An 18,075-nucleotide genomic window follows, 5' to 3' on the forward strand; every position below is an offset into this window, starting at 1 on the left:
ATAAAAGGAGAAAGTTACAAAGGGAAACAGCCAAAACTATGGGTCTGAAGTTCATTGTTTAAGTGTGGGGGTATCCAGTTTGGATCTGTCAAGACAAGTTGGAATATTTTCTTAATGAGGACAGGCTAGGAGATTTGGAGGCATACACAGTACAACCTCGATTATCCAGACAACACGGGTGGGGAATATTTTGTTCAGATAACACAGTTTATCCAAGCATCGGGACCTTGAGATCTTGTTTGGATAATCTGAAATTTGGCTAATCGAGATTATATTGTATAACTAAAAGCTATTGCAGAGGTCTGAAATGTAATCAGTGCACGAATGGAATATATTTTAAAACATTAGAACTCAGAAATGAGAATGAGATACTCAAGTTGTACAGAACCAAAATTTATCAGACTGTCTTGAAGCATGATATTTTTGCTTTCGGTATTGAGCCTCCGGAAAGATTTATTGGAAACTATTCAATGCATCTTTACTTGGGCATAAAAGGTTAAATTGCCAATGGCAGTACCAATATCCAAATTCAACGGAATACTCAGCTTAGCAACTGAAATTGTGCTTTTGGAAGATTCTTAATTGAATTGACCTCATCAATAGGTTGTTTAATGAACTTCACTAATTTGTTGATCACCTGGAATTGATTAGATTTATTTCCTGAAACTTGTCTTATTGAGTATCTTCGAAGCTTTTGCCGTAAATGAGATCATAAGTTTGTTTCTGAGTCTATGGTTATTAAGTCAAGATTCTGAAATGCTGAAGTTTCCAAAAACTGCTGAGCACCTCATGAGAGATATCTCACACTATTCAGTCCTAGATCTTGCAGAATAGTTAGCCGAACAACTTGAATTAATGAAATTTCTGTTACGGACAACTCGCCACCATAATGTTGTAAAGTATATTTAGAGATGGTGAGGCTGTCTTGTGGCACATTGGTAGCATTGCTACCTGTGAACTGGAAGCTCCCATTCAAGTCCCTGCCAAGACTTGCTGGTCATTCGTGTTACATTCGTAGCGTGGCCAAACAGGCTGATTAACCTTAAATCCTTCCACTGTGCCTGATGGTACGCAGTAAGAGTGGGAAGGGTTTCCTGGTTAGCTATATGATGGAATGCAACAGCAAACCACAGTAGTATCTTGTCAAGCATAACCCTGAACCAACATAAATCAAATATGAACACAAGTTATGAACAGGATTAGGCCATTCAGTATCTCAGCAGGTCAGGCAGCATCCGAGGAGCAGGAAAATCGACGTTTCGGGCAAAAGCCCTTCATCAGGAATCAGCTCTATTCCTGATGAAGGGCTTTTGTCTGAAACATCGATTTTCCTGCTCCTCGGATGCTGCCTGACCTGCTGTGCTTTTCCAGCACCACTCTAATCTCTACTCTGGTTTCCAGCATCTGCAGTCCTTGTTTTTACCATTCAGTATCTCAGATCTACTCCTGGTCAATCTTGATTTCTCTTTCACAAGACCATGCTGATGTTCCCTTATTACCTTAAACTTATCTAAATGCCCTCCTGTAACTTATTTAATAATCATTTATAACATTTTCCCAATAGTACACCGATATTAAGCTTACTGGCTTACAGTTTCCTGCTTCGTCTCCCAACTTTTATGAATGAATGAGTTACTTTTGTTATCTTGCAATCTAATAGGGCAACCTCTGAATCAGGGAGTTTATAAAAATTAAGACAAGTGAATCCACTAGCTCCCGAGTCACTTCTTGTAAAACCCTAAGCTGAAGTCAGTCAGGACATGTGCATTTGTCAATCCATTGCTGCAACAAATGGATATCCGTGTTTGCCAGTGCCTTCCCAGGGGATGGTACCTAAATTCAGAGGAAGAGATCTTCTAAAGTTGCATGTTAGTGTTGTATAGAAAAGCAAAATCTACTTTTCAGATGATTAGCCTGTGTTGGAGTATGTCATTTTATTAAGTACTCATGAGAAAATTGTGCTTCACAGTTAATAGTCTGAAGGATCAACTTGAAGATCTAAAGAAAAGGAATCAGAACTCTCAAATTTCAAATGAGAAAATGGCTCAATTACAGAGACAGGTTAGTTAAACTATTTTGGCAAGTAATCTTGTGAAATTGGTTCAAGACAATGGAACTGAAGTACTTGTGCATTGACTGTGTATTTGTAATATCAAAATGAAACTGTATTGTTTGAACTTTTAGGATTCCTATGGCTTGACCTTCAGAAATCTTAGTTAGATATTTACCATTTTTATCCGAAGCATTTGTTAAATTATAACACAACCTTGCTGATGTGTTTGATAGACAAAAAAAAAAATCAATTTTGCTTCATTTCAATAAATAAAATTAAGTTTTACTTTCTCAGATTACAATTTTTTTTCATTTTTCTGGGCTAAAGTGTACTTGTTCAGTTGTTCATTTTAATTTATGCCGGTATGATTGGTCAAAACATTGCAGTTCCATCACAAATGATGGCAGACATTTAAACAAGTAGCCAAGGAAGGGAAGTCTCTGTTAGCATCTTTGGTGCATGTGCCAAAGACAATACAGAAGCATCTGCAATCATCTTATGACAGGACTGAAGATTGACTAATCTTTCTTGGCTTCTTAATTGCCCCACCAGCATAGATGGCTGTCTTTTTAGTTCAGTTCAGCCCCACCTGATATCAAGAAACATCTGAATAGATGTAATGATGAAGACCTGTATGCTAAAACATACCGCTGAGCACACCAAATGATACTGGTATCGATGTGATAATGTGATAAATGTCCAGCAATGCTCTTTTGGACTCTGACAGAAGCACTTGTCTCATTACAGCCTGAGTCTAAACATGACATAAATTTCAGGGGTGAAATGAGAGTGGTTGCCCTCAAAAATCAAGGTATTTAGCCAAAAGTGGCAGGTTGGAAAACCAGTCTGTTGAGTCAGGAAGAAAGCCATGTAATAGGCGGAGTGATATCTAGCACAAAGATAGTTCTGTTTCTTGCAATGCAGTCGTCTCTATTAAAGTATTCCACCATGAATTTGCTTTCAATGTTTTCCCTCAATGATCTTCCTTCTGTATTCAGGTTGGTAAACAATTATGGCTTATGATAGTATTGCTCATCTGTATTTGCATTCTATGATGATGCTTGCATGCAGTAAAACCCTTTGAATATCTGTGGCATTTGTTTTTACTAATGCCTGCAATCTTTTAGAAGAGGGTTCCACTTGGTAGACTGTCAGCTAATTAAAATTTCAACCCCATTGTTAGGTTCTCATGTAAATATGTGGCAGATTTTACATTTGCATAAACAGCAAAATAAATTTGCCAGCGATTAGATTTTGTCTTATTAAAAATGCTGAAAATACAAGCCAAGTTCGTGGTAGCTGTTTGACTTTCAATATTAGGATCAAGGTTGTTCAATGAGATTAGTTTGTTTTAAATACAGTCTCTCTCGATCATTTCATTGATACTGTTCCACTTGAAACATGTGATGTAATTTATAGTTGTAAATTTTCTCCTGTTATGAGGTGGTTGATTTTTTGCTAAAGGGCAATTCCATGTACTGTTATCCCTCTGGTACTTGGTCCAGGTCATAATTTACACATATGCACTTCAATATTGAATTCTGGCAAAGCAATTAAACAAGATATAGGAGAGACCTAAAAAGCAACTTTTTCACACACAGGGTGGTACTTGTATGGAATGAGCTGCCAGAGGAAGTGGTGGAGGCTGGTACAATTGCAACATTTAAGAGGCAGTTGGATGGGTATATGAATAGGAAGGGTTTGGGGGGATATGGGCTGGGTGCTGGCAGGTGGGACTAGATTGGGTTGGGGGTTGGACCGAAGGGTCTGTTTCCATGCTGTACATCTCTCTGACTCCATAATCAGCCACTTATATGTCAGAACTTTTACTACAATTTTTATTTTTGATCTTCAGAAACTTTTGGCAAGTAGCACTTGCAGATCAATGTCTAACAGCTGGTTCTATCTTATTTCACTTTGTGAATATCCCAATCTACCACAGTCTTGAATGTGAGAAACTCATTGTAGAACATCCTTAAGTGTCTTCCTTTATAAACACTGTGTGCGATTAGGCCTTTTGTCCTCATCCTCTGTTTTACTTTAATTCTTTCCCTTTATAAATGTATGCGTTTGCTATGTATGATAAATATATTTTTATACAATCATGATAAGACCAATATTTGTATGTGAAATGCTTTGTATGCATTTTTCCCTCACCTACAAGTAAGGTATGGAGGTGCATTCAGACAATATTGTATTATTTACTGTTTACTTTTTTTGTCTTCATGAAAACTAGCTGGATGAAGCTAATGCCTTACTGCGGACAGAATCTGAGACAGCAGCAAGATTACGAAAGAACCAAACAGAACTTTCAAAGCAATTAGGACAGTTGGAAACTAACAACAGGGAGCTACAAGACAAAAATGCTACATTGGATAATACCAAACTCAAACTTGAAAAGGACTACATAAGTTTACAGTCAGCACTAGAAGCTGAACGAAGAGACCGTACTCACGGTTCTGAGATGATCAGTGATTTACAAGGTACGATGAATGTACTAAATGTCAACATTGATTATTAAGACAGGTGTGACTATAACATTTCTTTATTTCTTAATGTAGCTGAAACTACATTTTAGAGCTTTTAGAGCTTTGAACCATGTATGTGGTAACAGATGTCATCATGTTTATGTTTAGAATTGATTGTCTGTAACTATTGGACCTTGGCTATTAATAACATATTGATACTAATAATACTTTCATTAGTTTACAATATCTATTACAGAATGGTTACCTCCTCTTACCCCTCCCCCACCACCCTTCTCAGCTCTCCAGTCTCAAAATTGACTTCTGGGAATGGCAGGGGAGGTGAAGAAGAAAAAGATCCTGACAGACCTCCAAGAACTTACCCAAATATCTATTCTTCCTCTGAAACCAACATAGTGGATGAAATTATTCTAAAACTATTTCCATTAAATTTAAATTTTATTTCACAACTCTTCAGAGAGGAGCTATAACTATTATTCATTAAACAGAAAACTGTTCAGAAATTCAGTGTTCACTTTGTCTTCAAACCATAGCCGAATATAGTGGGTGGTAGATAACACCATCTGCTTTAAAATTGGATCAGTGTTCTTGCAGCGATCTTTTACACAAGATATCTAACTATCCGGTAACTGCAATCCATTGTTTTATTTTTAATCTCAAGTTAACATTTTCACAGATTTTGACGAATGCATCAGCTGCTTCAGCTTTTATTAATTCCCTTATGAGGAGTTTGTGTATCATTTGTCATATTTAGATGAACAAATACAAAGCAATATTTTTAATCCAAGGCTTCATCCCAGGTGGGATTAACAAAGTGGTAAATTCCCCAAAATATCATTTGTTTACTAAATAAAAGTGTTTAAATGTATTTATGTCTGCCAAGAGAAGAATGGGGGTGATAGGAAAACAAATGGCTTTCCTTCTGCACCTCCAATTGCCAAAGTGTTTTGATTCCTTTCCAAGGAAAACCACATTGAAAAAAGTATTTACCCAGTTCTGCCCCAACAGCTTGAATACTTTCAAAAATTCCCAAAGTGATTCACAACTCGCTTCTTGAACGAAACTTTCATTGAACAGGAATTGTATCAAAGTTTCAGATCCTGAAGATATAAATGAAATGGCTTATGGCCATTTTAATCTCTAAATGGAATGCAAACCAACCATATGCAAGTTAGTGCACTGTCCATTGCTAGCTGTAATCATCTTAGCATTTCCAAGAAAGGAGTTTCCATGATTGCATTAAATTATGCTATTTCTTCTTTAGAAGGTTGGGAGAGGGTGGATTGGCCACTGGTTTGGAAGTATTGGTCTACCGACAGTTCTGGTTTTGTGAAAGTATACAGCGTGATTAATCTTGTTATTTTGTTTGGCTTTATCGGAAAGTTTTTTGGCATTACCTTCACTCTGAAATGAGGTAGATCGGAATCCAATGCATATCAAATTGTAGAAAATGGCTCCATTACTTTGAGCAAGTGTGGCAGTTTGGCTGGACCATTGAACATCTATGTTCATGACTTAAAGCCTGTGTAATAGAATACCACCAATGTTGAAAAGTATCCCAAGGTCCTTTAGACACGTGGAATAGAGAAATGCTTAAAGAAGAATCTATGAGAAACAAAGACTTGTAAAGGCAGACAAAATTCAAGAAGCTGAGTCTACGTGGCTGAAGGCATGTCCACCAATGGTAGGGTAAAGGGTGCTATGAAGAGCACAGAGGAATGGAGATATCTTTCAATTGTATGATTTGAGAAGATGAAAGAGATTGGGAGAGGAAATGGTGTGAAAGGAATCGACTAAAAAATGAGAATTTTAAATTAAAATCAGGCACCTATTTAAGACAGCATGTCCACGTGGGACTCAACACTGCTTGGGGGGCGGGGGGGGGGATGCGGGAGGTATGATGAGATAAAGGAATAATCAGGTAAGTGGAAATGAGGCCCAAAGTGTGAAAAAGACAGCTGATCAAAAGGATGGCTGATGGTAATGCAGGGGAAGGAGGAAAGCTGGTAATAGGGGCAGTGAATAGGTGAAAGTGAATTGGCTGTACTAAAAACAACCCATCTGATGTCAAAGTCTGGGTTGTGGAGGTAAGTAAAGCACTGGAGGGTGGTGTTCAGTCCCTAAAATTATTGAACTCTAGATTGAATCCTGAAGACCATAAGGTTCCCAAGCAGAAGATGAACTTGTGCATTTTGTCAAAGAATTTTGCAAATCATATCAAGCATATCCGTTCAACTGTAACAGCAAGATAATGATCTTCCCTAACCCAACCTGTCTTCCAAAACACTCAACGCTGTCCAACATGAGATTCCATAATTAGATCATGTTCGCTAAATGGTCCTGATTGTATGAAGAACTACAGAAACTGCAATTGAGATTTATCATGTGAGCTCACAGTGTGGCATACTTGCATGCAGTGGAAGTTATATACATTAATATACAGAGCCATATACTTTGCAGACACAACATTTACACATACTGTGTCTGTTTAAGCTCAAAAAAAAAGATGTAATTCACAGTTCCATCCCTCAGCCTTGACCACTCAGATTCCATCTGCTTGATTTAAAATTTAAACAAAGCTTGGTCGTTAACTGTCATCTTCATTGTCATTCATCATTGCCTGGTGTATTCCGCTTGGCAACACCTTTTCCATCCTCTTGCCAACCAGTTAGCACATTCTTCTGATACAATTCAAATATTGCCTTCCCTTTACATTGGTAATTCTTTCAAATTGTCATGAAGTGTACATGATGGAAAAATGTGTATTTTTTTCAGCAGTACTCAGATTCATGCCTTTGGTATGGATTTTTAAACCTAAAATTGTGTACTGTGATTTCAAGTTAAACCAGTTGGGATGTCTCTAAAATTCAGAATCTCAGAACTGTTATGGTGTAATAGGAGGTCATTCAGCCCATTGTGCCGGCACTGGCTCTTCAATTGAACATCGTTACCTTGTATAAATGTCCTGCTTTCCCCTCATGTCTTTGCACACTATTGCTATTCAATTTCACTGTATTTTACAACAAAATACACGTGACAATAAATAAATCAAATAATCTTCCAATGCCCCCTCGAATGCCTCTACCACGTTTGCAGGCAGTGTATACCATGCACTTAGTACTCGCTGAGTGAAATGTTTATTCTCCCATCACCCTGGTTTCTTTAACAAATCACTTTTGTTCTTGTTCCATTTATGAACAGGAACAGCTTATCCCTATCCAGCTAGCTCATGATTTTGAAAACCTCTATCCAGTCTCCTATAATTACCTCCTCTCCAAGGCAAACTATCCCAACTTGTTCCATCTATCCTCAATTGAAGTTTCTCATTCCCAGAACTGTTCTTATAAAGTACATATGCAGCATATCCAATAAACTTGCATCTTGTCTATAATGTTGCACCCACAACTGGAGACAGTATTCTAGCCGAGGTCTAACAAGTATCTTGAGTAAGTTCAACATCATCTCCTTGCTCTTATACACTTAGAATTAAAATAAGGTAGCAAGCCAAATGCTTAAAGACATTGAATCAAGATTGAGAATTGCACAAATGTTCAAAGTTGTGAGGAAAGGCAAGAATGTGCTAACTGGTTGGCAAGAGGACTCCGTATGGTAGAGGCGTTGCCGATGGGAATGCACCAGGTAATGATGAATGACAAGATGACAGTTAACTACCAAGCTTTATTTAAATTTTAGATTAAGCAGATGAACTCTGGTCAAGGCTGAGGGATGAAACTGTGAATAACATCATCTATTTTACTGAGCTGAAATAGATGCATTACGTGTACATGTTCTTTCTGTCTGCAAAATGTTGAGAGGCATGGTAAGTATAGTTATGAGTAACTTATTTACCATATCCTCTGTATCTTAGTTTGGAAAAAGATTACAGCATGCACAAATTTAAAATGAAAATTTACCTTAGAATAAGGCTCAGTGCTGCATCACAGTTCCAGGGGCTCAAGTTTGATTCTCGCCCTGGATGAACATCTGTATGGAGTTTGCACGTTCTCCCTGTGTCTGCGTGGGTTTCCTTTGGACATTCCAGTTTTCTTCCACAGTCCAAAGATGTGCAGGCTAGGAGGATTGGTCATGGCAAATTGTCTGCAGTGCCCAGAGATGTGCAGGCTAGGTGGGATAGCCATGGTAAATATGGGGATTTGGTGAGGCAGCTGGGTTTGGGTGGCATGCTCTTCAGAGGGATTCATGCAGACTTGATGGGCTGAATAGCTTCCTTCTGCACTGTACAGATTCTATCGTGAAATTATTGTTCACAGGTAATGGTTCTTTGATTTTGCTGATGTGTCAATACTTTAATGTGCTTCAATTAATATTTACAGGGCGGATTTTATCGCTTGGAGATGAATTGCAAAACAGTAAGAGCTCAGTGACCAAAACGGAAATGGAGAAAAGACAACTGCAAGATAAACTGACTGATTTAGAGAAGGTAAAACAGCTTTTCTTTTGGAATTGGTTTACTTAAGCCCGTATGATATACTATTTCTCAAGTGCATTTACTTCTTATGAAGAGAAATTAACAGACCACATTCTTCCCTGAGAATCATGTGATACATTTAGTGTATTTTGTTGTTTGTAATTGCACCATTTTACTTTAAACCTAACCCCTTTTTATTCTCTTGGATTTCTTGCAGGAGAAGAATAATATGGAAATAGATATGACATACAAGCAGAAAGTATTACAGCAAAGGCTTGAACAGGAAGAAGCAGAACACAAAGCTACCAAGGCACGATTAGCAGACAAAAATAAGATCTATGAGTCAATAGAAGAAGCAAAATCAGAAGCCATGAAAGGTTAGTCATAAAATTCCAAGGGAGAGTAACTTGAACTTGAGTTGGTTTACTTAAACTTCCTTTGGAAATGTAAGAAAAAATGTGAGTATTCTTTTTTCAGATTGCTCAGGTTAGAGATTTGTATTTTCTTCGAGAACCTTTTGGTGCATTTTATTTTTTTGTTGCATTTTTTGGCAAAAAAATTCAGTTATTTTTGTGCGAAGGCTTGGGTCTGCTATTTCTTAAGCAGCTCAGTCTTTTCTGCCTCAAAATTGCAGTTCCACTGGGTTACATATTCTTGAGCTGTTGGCTTGGAAAATTAGAATGATTAATGCAACCTGCTGGGGATGTGGCTTGCTCAAAGTGTATTTGGTTCCTCTATCCAAGTGAGAGAATGAGAAAGGAAATATATTTGTAAAAACACTAGCCTTTGGATAATGTTCCAGATGCAGCTTCTATTTGAATGATATAGTATTATTCATCAGTTGTGATGTTGTTGAGTTATGAATAGCAAAGTAACAAAAGCAGACAATGTCCTTCCCATTCAATGCTTAATCCTCCCATGTTAGTCTTTTTCTGTTGGATACTTTCACAAACTGAAAATGACTTGACTGATAATAGTTGGTTGAACTGCTCATGTCTCACCCATTTTCTTCTATTTTAACACACAATTCCTTGGTAAATATCTAAGCTGGTGCCCTGGATGGTTAGATGAATGATGTCCACCCTGGTGTGATTACATTAATCCACATTATGTAAATTTGTTTCATTGAAATAGCTTTAAGCATGTAAAGAAATTGATATTATACAGGTGAATTTTGTTTCAGCGAATTATATTCTTTGCTCTACAATGGATATAATTCATTGTAGACCAAGAAAATTAAGTATCAGGTGGGTTGAACTTATTTTAATAGACATGCTTTGTAACACCGCATAAATGTCCTTGCCTCTAATGATGCCGCAAAGCTTTGCCTTGGTGCAGCCAGTTCTGTACTGTACGTTTCTCTTGGTAACTTATTCCCATATCACCACAAAATTACAGTGTCTTGTGACTAATGTTAATAGAAGCAAATATTGTGACTTGTTAATTTTTTTAAACTCTTCCCACTATGTGGGGAAAGTAGACTGAGCATTCATGTTACTGCACCAGGATACAAAAGTCTCCCTACTGGACTTGACCTGATGAAGGAGCAACTTGTGATTTCAAATAAACCTATTGGACTATAACCTGGTATTGTGACTCTTGACCTACTGGATGATACAGACTATTTCCGGACATTTATGGTAGTGAATGAGTTCATTATGACTTGTTTCACTAATGCCCAAGCTGCTGATAAATGTAACATTGCAATTGCTATTCTTTGTAAACAAGCTAGTTTCACTCAATTAAGCATTTTGCTCATCTTAAAGCAACAAATAGGGTAAGCCAGCTTCTCATTGAAGACCAATAAACTGAGAGAATTGAGTGCATCTACAGGAGGTGGTCCCTTTGTGTGAATATCATTGAACTAGCAATCTGGAGTCCCAGCCATTGCTCTGGGGACATAGTTTCAAAATACACCATGGCAGCTGGAAGAATTCAAATTCTTTAAATTAATTTTAAGAATTAATAGTATCAGTAATGGTGACTTAAAACCACTGCCAATTATCATTAAAAGAAACCCAACATTTCCATTAAGATCCTTACATGGTCTGTCTTCAGACTTCAGACCCATTGTTATTTGATTGACTATTAACTGTCTTTTGAAATGGCCTATCAAAATGTGAGAAAAAACTTAAAAGAAGTGAAAGAAACGAGTTGGACTGACAAAAGCAGACATCCACCCAAGCCACATTGTATCCTGACTTGGAACTATAGTGCCGCTCCTTCACTGTGTTGCTAGTTCAAAATCCTAGAACTCCCTCCTTTACAGCACTGTGGGTGTCCCTATCCTGCGAGCACTGCAGTGGTTCAAGGAGATGGTTCATCACTACCTCATCAAGAGCAATGGGAGATAGTCAATATATATTGGTCCAGCAGTAATATCTACATCCATGAAAAAAATCTAAAAAAGGAAATTTTGTTTGTAGATCAAAAATTGAATTTACAGAAACATGAAAATAAGTAACCACAGTATCACAAAGCAAAGAGCTATATTACAGATTTGCAAAGAACTAGCACCATTTTAAGATGATACAAATTATTAAAGTAGTTCTCTTTTGAAATTTAACTGAACGTCATATAATTTTCTTAAGTAGTTCAAAAGTCTGTTACAGTCATTGTAATATTGCATTTATACTTTGATCTTGTACATGTTTTGTAAGTGTTTTTTTTTCCTTACTTTGTTTCTGTCTATCAAGATATATAGTATATCTCAGTTCCCACCCAAAGAGAAATTGTAAATTCTGTGCTCACAGTTTTTCACTAATTCTGTTTTTGAGCTAGCTATCAGAATGATGAAGTATGACGTGATTGCTTTCCTATTTCATTGGAAAACAATAAGAAACAGGATCAAGCCAGGCTTGCTCCACCATTTATCAAGATTACGACTGATTAATTGTGAGCTCAGCTCAATTTTGCTGCTTGTCACCTATTACACTTGACTCCCTTGTCAATTAGAAATCTGTCTAAATTGGCTTTAAATATAATAAATGATTCAACCTCCCTTTCTCAGCGTAAGAGAACTCTCTCCAATGCCCTGTATAGTTACAGGAACGCTTGCCTAATTTTAGGTTTTACTTCCCCTTGAATAAATATCAGCATTCCATTTGCCTTCCTAATTGCTTGCTGTAATTCATCTATGAGGGCACGAAGATCCCCTTGTACTAGAACATTTAGTACTTCCCCCATTTAAGTAATAATCTGTTTTTCTATTGTGTCAACTCCTCAGTGAGAACAGCAAGAGTGAAATAGGAGGGCTGAGAGAGCAGGACACTTATAAGAGGAGCAGAGTGAAGTAAGAGGGCTGTGCCTGCAGGAGCAGAGAGAAGAAAGAGGGCTGTGCCCGCAGGAGCAGAGTGAAGTAGGGGGGCAATAAGCACAGGAGCAGAGTGATGGAGGAGGGCTGTGACCGCAGGAGCAGAATGAAGTAGGAGGGCTGTGCCCGCCAGAACAGAGTGAAGTAGGGGGCAATAACCACAGGAGCAGAGTGATGTAGGAGGACTGTGACCGCAGGAGCAGAGTGCTGTAGGAGGGCTGTGCCGGCAGGAGCAGAGTGATGTAGGAGGGCTGTGCCCGCAGGAGCAGAGTGAAGTAGGAGGACTGTGACCACAGGAGCAGAGTGGTGTAGGAGGGCTGTGACCGCAGGAACAGAGTAATGTAGGGGGGCAATGACCACAGGAGCAGAGTGATGTGGGAGGGCTGTGCCTGCAGGAGCAGAGTGAAGTAGGAGGGCTGTGCCCGCAGGAGCAGAGTGATGTGGGAGGGCTGTGCCTGCAGGAGCAGAGTGAAGTAGGAGGGCTGTGCCCTCAGGAGCAGAGTGATGGAGGAGGGCAATGACCATAGGGGCAGAGTGATGTGGGAGGGCTGTGACTGAAGGTGAAGTAGGAGGCTGTGCCCGCAGGAGCAGTGTGATGTCGGAGGGCAATGACCGCAGGAGCAGTGTGATGTCGGAGGGCAATGACCGCAGGAGCAGTGTGATGTCGGAGGGCTGTGCCCGCAGGAGCAGAGTGATGTCGGAGGGCAATGACCACAGGGGCAGAGTGATGTCAGAGGGCTATGACTGAAGGTGAAGAGTGAAGTAGGAGGCTGTGCCCGCAGGAGCAGAGTGATGGAGGAGGGCTGTGCCCGCAGGAGCAGTGTGATGTCGGAGGGCTGTGCCCGCAGGAGCAGTGTGATGTCGGAGGGCTGTGCCCGCAGGAGCAGTGTGATGTCGGAGGGCTGTGCCCGCAGGAGCAGAGTGATGTCGGAGGGCTGTGCCCGTAGGAGCAGAGTGATGTCGGAGGGCTGTGCCCGTAGGAGCAGAGTGATGTCGGAGGGTTGTGCCCGCAGGAGCAGAGTGATGTCGGAGGGCTGTGCCCGCAGGAGCAGTGTGATGGAGGAGGGCAATGACCACAGGAGCAGAGTGAAGTAAGAGGGCTGTGACCGCAGGAGCAGAGTGATGTCGGAGGGCTGTGCCCGCAGGAGCAGAGTGATGTCGGAGGGCTGTGCCCGTAGGAGCAGAGTGATGTCGGAGGGCTGTGACCGCAGGAGCAGTGTGATGTCGGAGGGCTGTGCCCGCAGGAGCAGAGTGAAGTAGGAGGGCAATGAACACAGGAGCAGAGTGAAGTAGGAGGGCTGTACCGACAGGAGCAGAGTGTCACAGGAGGGTTGTGCCCGCCAGAGCAGAGTGTAGTAGGAGGGCTGTGCCCACAGGAGCAGTGTGATGGAGGAGGGCTGTGACCGCAGGAGCAGAGTGATCAAGGAGGGCTGTGCCTTCAGGAGCAGAGAGATGTAGGAGGGTTGTGCCCGCAGGAGCAGAGTGAAGTAGGAGTGCTGTGACCGCAGGAGCAGAGTGATGGAGGAGGGCAATGAACACAGGAGCAGAGTGATGTAGGAGGTCTGTGCCCGCAGGAGCAGAGTGAAGTAGGAGGGCTGTGCCCGCAGGAGCAGAGTGAAGTTGGAGGACTGTGACCACAGGAGCAGAGTGGTGTAGGAGGGCTGTGACCGCAGGAACAGAGTAATGTAGGGGGGCAATGACCACAGGAGCAGAGTGATGTGGGAGGGCTGTGCCTGCAGGAGCAGAGTGAAGTAGGAGGGCTGTGCCCGCAGGAGCAGAGTGATGTGGGAGAGCTGTGCCTGCAGGAGCAGAGTGAAGTAGGAGGGCTGTGCCCGCAGGAGCAGAGTGATGGAGGAGGGCAATGACCATAGGGGCAGAGTTATGTGGGAGGGCTGTGCCTGCAGGAGCAGAGTGAAGTAGGAGCGCTGTGCCCGCAGGAGCAGAGTGATGGAGGAGGGCAATGACCATAGGGGCAGAGTGATGTGGGAGGGCTGTGACTGAAGGTGAAGAGTGAAGTAGGAGGCTGTGCCCGCAGGAGCAGTGTGATGTCGGAGGGCAATGACCGCAGGAGCAGTGTGATGTCGGAGGGCAATGACCGCAGGAGCAGTGTGATGTCGGAGGGCTGTGCCCGCAGGAGCAGTATGATGTCGGAGGGCTGTGCCCGCAGGAGCAGAGTGATGTCGGAGGGCAATGACCACAGGGGCAGAGTGATGTCAGAGGGCTATGACTGAAGGTGAAGAGTGAAGTAGGAGGCTGTGCCCGCAGGAGCAGAGTGATGGAGGAGGGCAATGACCACAGGAGCAGTGTGATGTCGGAGGGCTGTGCCCGCAGGAGCAGTGTGATGTCGGAGGGCTGTGCCCGCAGGAGCAGTGTGATGTCGGAGGGCTGTGCCCGCAGGAGCAGAGTGATGTCGGAGGGCTGTGCCCGCAGGAGCAGAGTGATGTCGGAGGGCTGTGCCCGCAGGAGCAGAGTGATGTCGGAGGGCTGTGCCCGCAGGAGCAGAGTGATGTCGGAGGGCTGTGCCCGTAGGAGCAGAGTGATGTCGGAGGGCTGTGCCCGCAGGAGCAGAGTGATGTCGGAGGGCTGTGCCCGCAGGAGCAGTGTGATGGAGGAGGGCAATGACCACAGGAGCAGAGTGAAGTAAGAGGGCTGTGACCGCAGGAGCAGAGTGATGTCGGAGGGCTGTGCCCGCAGGAGCAGTGATGTCGGAGGGCTGTGCCCGTAGGAGCTGAGTGATGTCGGAGGGCTGTGACCGCAGGAGCAGTGTGATGTCGGAGGGCTGTGCCCGCAGGAGCAGAGTGAAGTAGGAGGGCAATGACCACAGGAGCAGAGTGAAGTAGGAGGGCTGTACCGACAGGAGCAGAGTGTCACAGGAGGGTTGTGCCCGCCAGAGCAGAGTGTAGTAGGAGGGCTGTGCCCACAGGAGCATTGTGATGGAGGAGGGCTGTGACCGCAGGAGCAGAGTGATCAAGGAGGGCTGTGCCTTCAGGAGCAGAGAGATGTAGGAGGGTTGTGCCCGCAGGAGCAGAGTGAAGTAGGAGTGCTGTGACCGCAGGAGCAGAGTGATGGAGGAGGGCAATGAACACAGGAGCAGAGTGATGTAGGAGGTCTGTGCCCGCAGGGGCAGAGTGATGTAGGAGGGCTGTGTCCTCAGGAGCAGAGTGATGTAGGAGAGCTGTGACCGCAGGAGCAGTGATGTAGGAGGGCTGTGTCTGCAGGAGCAGAGTGATGTAGGGGGCAATGACCGCAGGAGCAGAGTGATGTTAGGGGGGCTGTGCCCGCAGGAGCAGAATGATGTTAGGGGGGCTGTGCCCGCAGGAGAAGAGTGAAGTCGGAGGGCTGTGACCGCAGGAGCAGAGTGACGTAGGAGGGCTGTGCCCACAGGAGCAGAATGAAGTAGGAGGGTTGTGACCGCAGGAGCAGAGTGATGTAGGAGAGCTGTGACCGCAGGAGCAGACTGATGTAGGAGGGCTGTGTCTGCAGGAGCAGAGTGATGTAGGGGTGCTGTACCCACAGGAGCAGAGTGATGGAGGAGGGCAATGACCTCAGGAGCAGAGTGAAGTAGGAGTGTTGTGCCCGCAGGAGCAGAGTGATGTAGGAGGGCTTTGCCCACAGATGCAGAGTGAAGTAGGAGGGCTGTGTCTGCAGGAGCAGAGTGATGTAGGAGGGCACTGACCGCAGAACTGTTATAACAGGAGCAGAGTTGTTTTATCTGTTCAAGCTCCGTGTTGGCAATTGCTGCCTCCGAGCTCCGGACGCCAACCCAACTTAGGGTCCCCACTTCCAATCTACTACTGTTTCCTTAATAATGGATTCTAAAATTTTGCCAGTTACAGATGTTAGGCTAACTACCTATCATTTCCTGCTTTCTGTCTCCCTCCTTGACTATAGAGGTATTACACTTGCATCTTTACAGATTCTAGTGAGATTTGGATAATTGCCATTAATGCATCCATGATTTTTGCTGCAATTTCGATTAAAATCTGAGGATGCAAACCTTCTGGTTTTGGGACTTGTCACTTACTTTCAGTCTAATTTTTCTCCGTCTGCACAGACCTCCAAGATCCTTGCATGGCAGAGATTTCCTGAGCTGAAAATCAATGCATCCATGCACTGGTGCGGTCCCTCCAAGCACAGTGTTGAGGGAATGTTGCTTGTTAGCCTTTTGTCGCATTTGTTTCTCTAGTGATCATGATGGTTTTCAGTTCCTCCCTCCCTTTTGCCTCTTGGTTTTCTTTGAGGAGAAAGTGAAGTCTGCAGATGCTGGAGATCAGAGCTGAAAATGTGTTGCTGGAAAAGCGCAGCAGGTCAGGCAGCATCCAGGAGAATCGACGTTTCGGGCATAAGCCCTTCTTCAGGAATGAGGAAAGTTTGTCCAGCAGGCTAAGATAAAAGGTAGGGAGGAGGGACTTGGGGGAGGGGCGTCGGAAATGCGATAGATGGAAAGAGGTCAAGGTGAGGGTGATAGGTCAGACTGGGGTGGGGGTGGGGGTGGGGGCGGAGAGGTCAGGAAGAAGATTGCAGGTTAGGAAGGCGGTGCTGAGTTCGATGGATTTGACTGAGACAAGGTGGGGGGAGGGGAATTGAGGAAGACAGGCCGCCTACTTGCGGAGCGTTTCAGAGAACACCTCTGGGACACCCGGACCAACCAACCCAACCACCCTGTGGCTCAACACTTCAACTCCCCCTCCCACTCCACCAAGGATATGCAGGTCTTTGGACTCCTCCATCGCCAGACCACAACAACACGGCGGTTGGAGGAAGAGCGCTTCATCTTCCGCCTAGGACCCCTCCAACCACAAGGGATGAACTCGGATTTCACCAGTTTCCTCAATTCCCCTCCCCCCACCTTGTCTCAGTCAAATCCATCGAATTCAGCACCGCCTTCCTAACCTGCAATCTTCTTCCTGACCTCTCCGCCCCCACCCCAGTCTGACCTATCACCCTTGCCTTGACCTCTTTCCACCTATCGCATTTCCGATGCCCCTCCCCCGTCCCTCCTCCCTACCTTTTATCTTAGCCTGCTGGACAAACTTTCCTCATTCCTGAAGAAGGGCTTATGCCCGAAACGTCGATTCTCCTGATCCCTGGATGCTGCCTGACCTGCTGCGCTTTTCCAGCAACACATTTTCAGCTCTTGGTTTTCTACTATGCTTCTTTATATACATTTTTATACTATACTATTTGTGTCATCTATTGTGAAGGCAAGTACAAAATATTGTTCATGTGTCAGGCACTTTGTTTTTTCCCATTCTGAATTCTGCAGTGTTGTCTTCTACGTGATCATTTACTTCAGTGATTCTTTTCCTTTTTATATGCCTGTAGAACCTTTTATTTTCTGTTTTTCAATAGTCTTAAATTGTAAATGATGATAGGACAGCTTTGTTACAAACTTGGGACCATGTAATTTACAGGAATTGTTATTTTGTCAGAATCAATGTCTTGCTACTGCAATGGAATGTGTTCTATTTAGCTTCTTGTAAAATTGCTGTTTGAACAGAAATGGAGAAGAAACTCCAGGAAGAGAGAAGTTCAAAGCAAAAAGTTGAAAACCGTTTGTTGGAAGCTGAAAAGCAGCGTTCAATGTTGGACTGTGATATTAAACAAGCACAACAAAAGATCGAAGAATTGCTTAGGCAAAAGGAGAAATTAACTGAGGAGGTGAGACTCACCACTTAGTTGTGCTTAACAATGAAAATGATTCAATTTGTTTAGCTTAAACTGTACATCTATATGTGAATTTGAGTGTGAGCACTCATTAATTGGCTCTAATTGCAATTTTGCATAAATATTT

At 43.0% G+C, this 18,075-nt stretch overlaps 1 protein-coding gene across 5 annotated transcripts in view; it reads left to right on the forward strand.

Annotated features, from left to right (window-relative positions):
- The window catches only part of rock2a (rho-associated, coiled-coil containing protein kinase 2a), a 232,912-nt gene that overhangs the window by 162,440 nt on the left and 52,397 nt on the right, over positions 1–18,075 (forward strand). For all 5 annotated transcript variants that reach the window (XM_087977693.1, XM_043677706.2, XM_043677696.2 and 2 more), the window contains 5 exons: positions 1,970–2,061; positions 4,290–4,536; positions 8,874–8,980; positions 9,186–9,345; positions 17,782–17,942. In XM_087977693.1, the coding sequence (XP_087833819.1) occupies positions 1,970–2,061; positions 4,290–4,536; positions 8,874–8,980; positions 9,186–9,345; positions 17,782–17,942 (767 nt within the window). The remainder of the gene's footprint in view (positions 1–1,969; positions 2,062–4,289; positions 4,537–8,873; positions 8,981–9,185; positions 9,346–17,781; positions 17,943–18,075) is intronic.

Source organism: Chiloscyllium plagiosum, unplaced genomic scaffold (assembly GCF_037043375.1).
Source record: "Chiloscyllium plagiosum isolate Xiang-an unplaced genomic scaffold, Cpla_swu_hap1 HiC_scaffold_3, whole genome shotgun sequence".
Classification (NCBI taxonomy): domain Eukaryota; kingdom Metazoa; phylum Chordata; class Chondrichthyes; order Orectolobiformes; family Hemiscylliidae; genus Chiloscyllium; species Chiloscyllium plagiosum.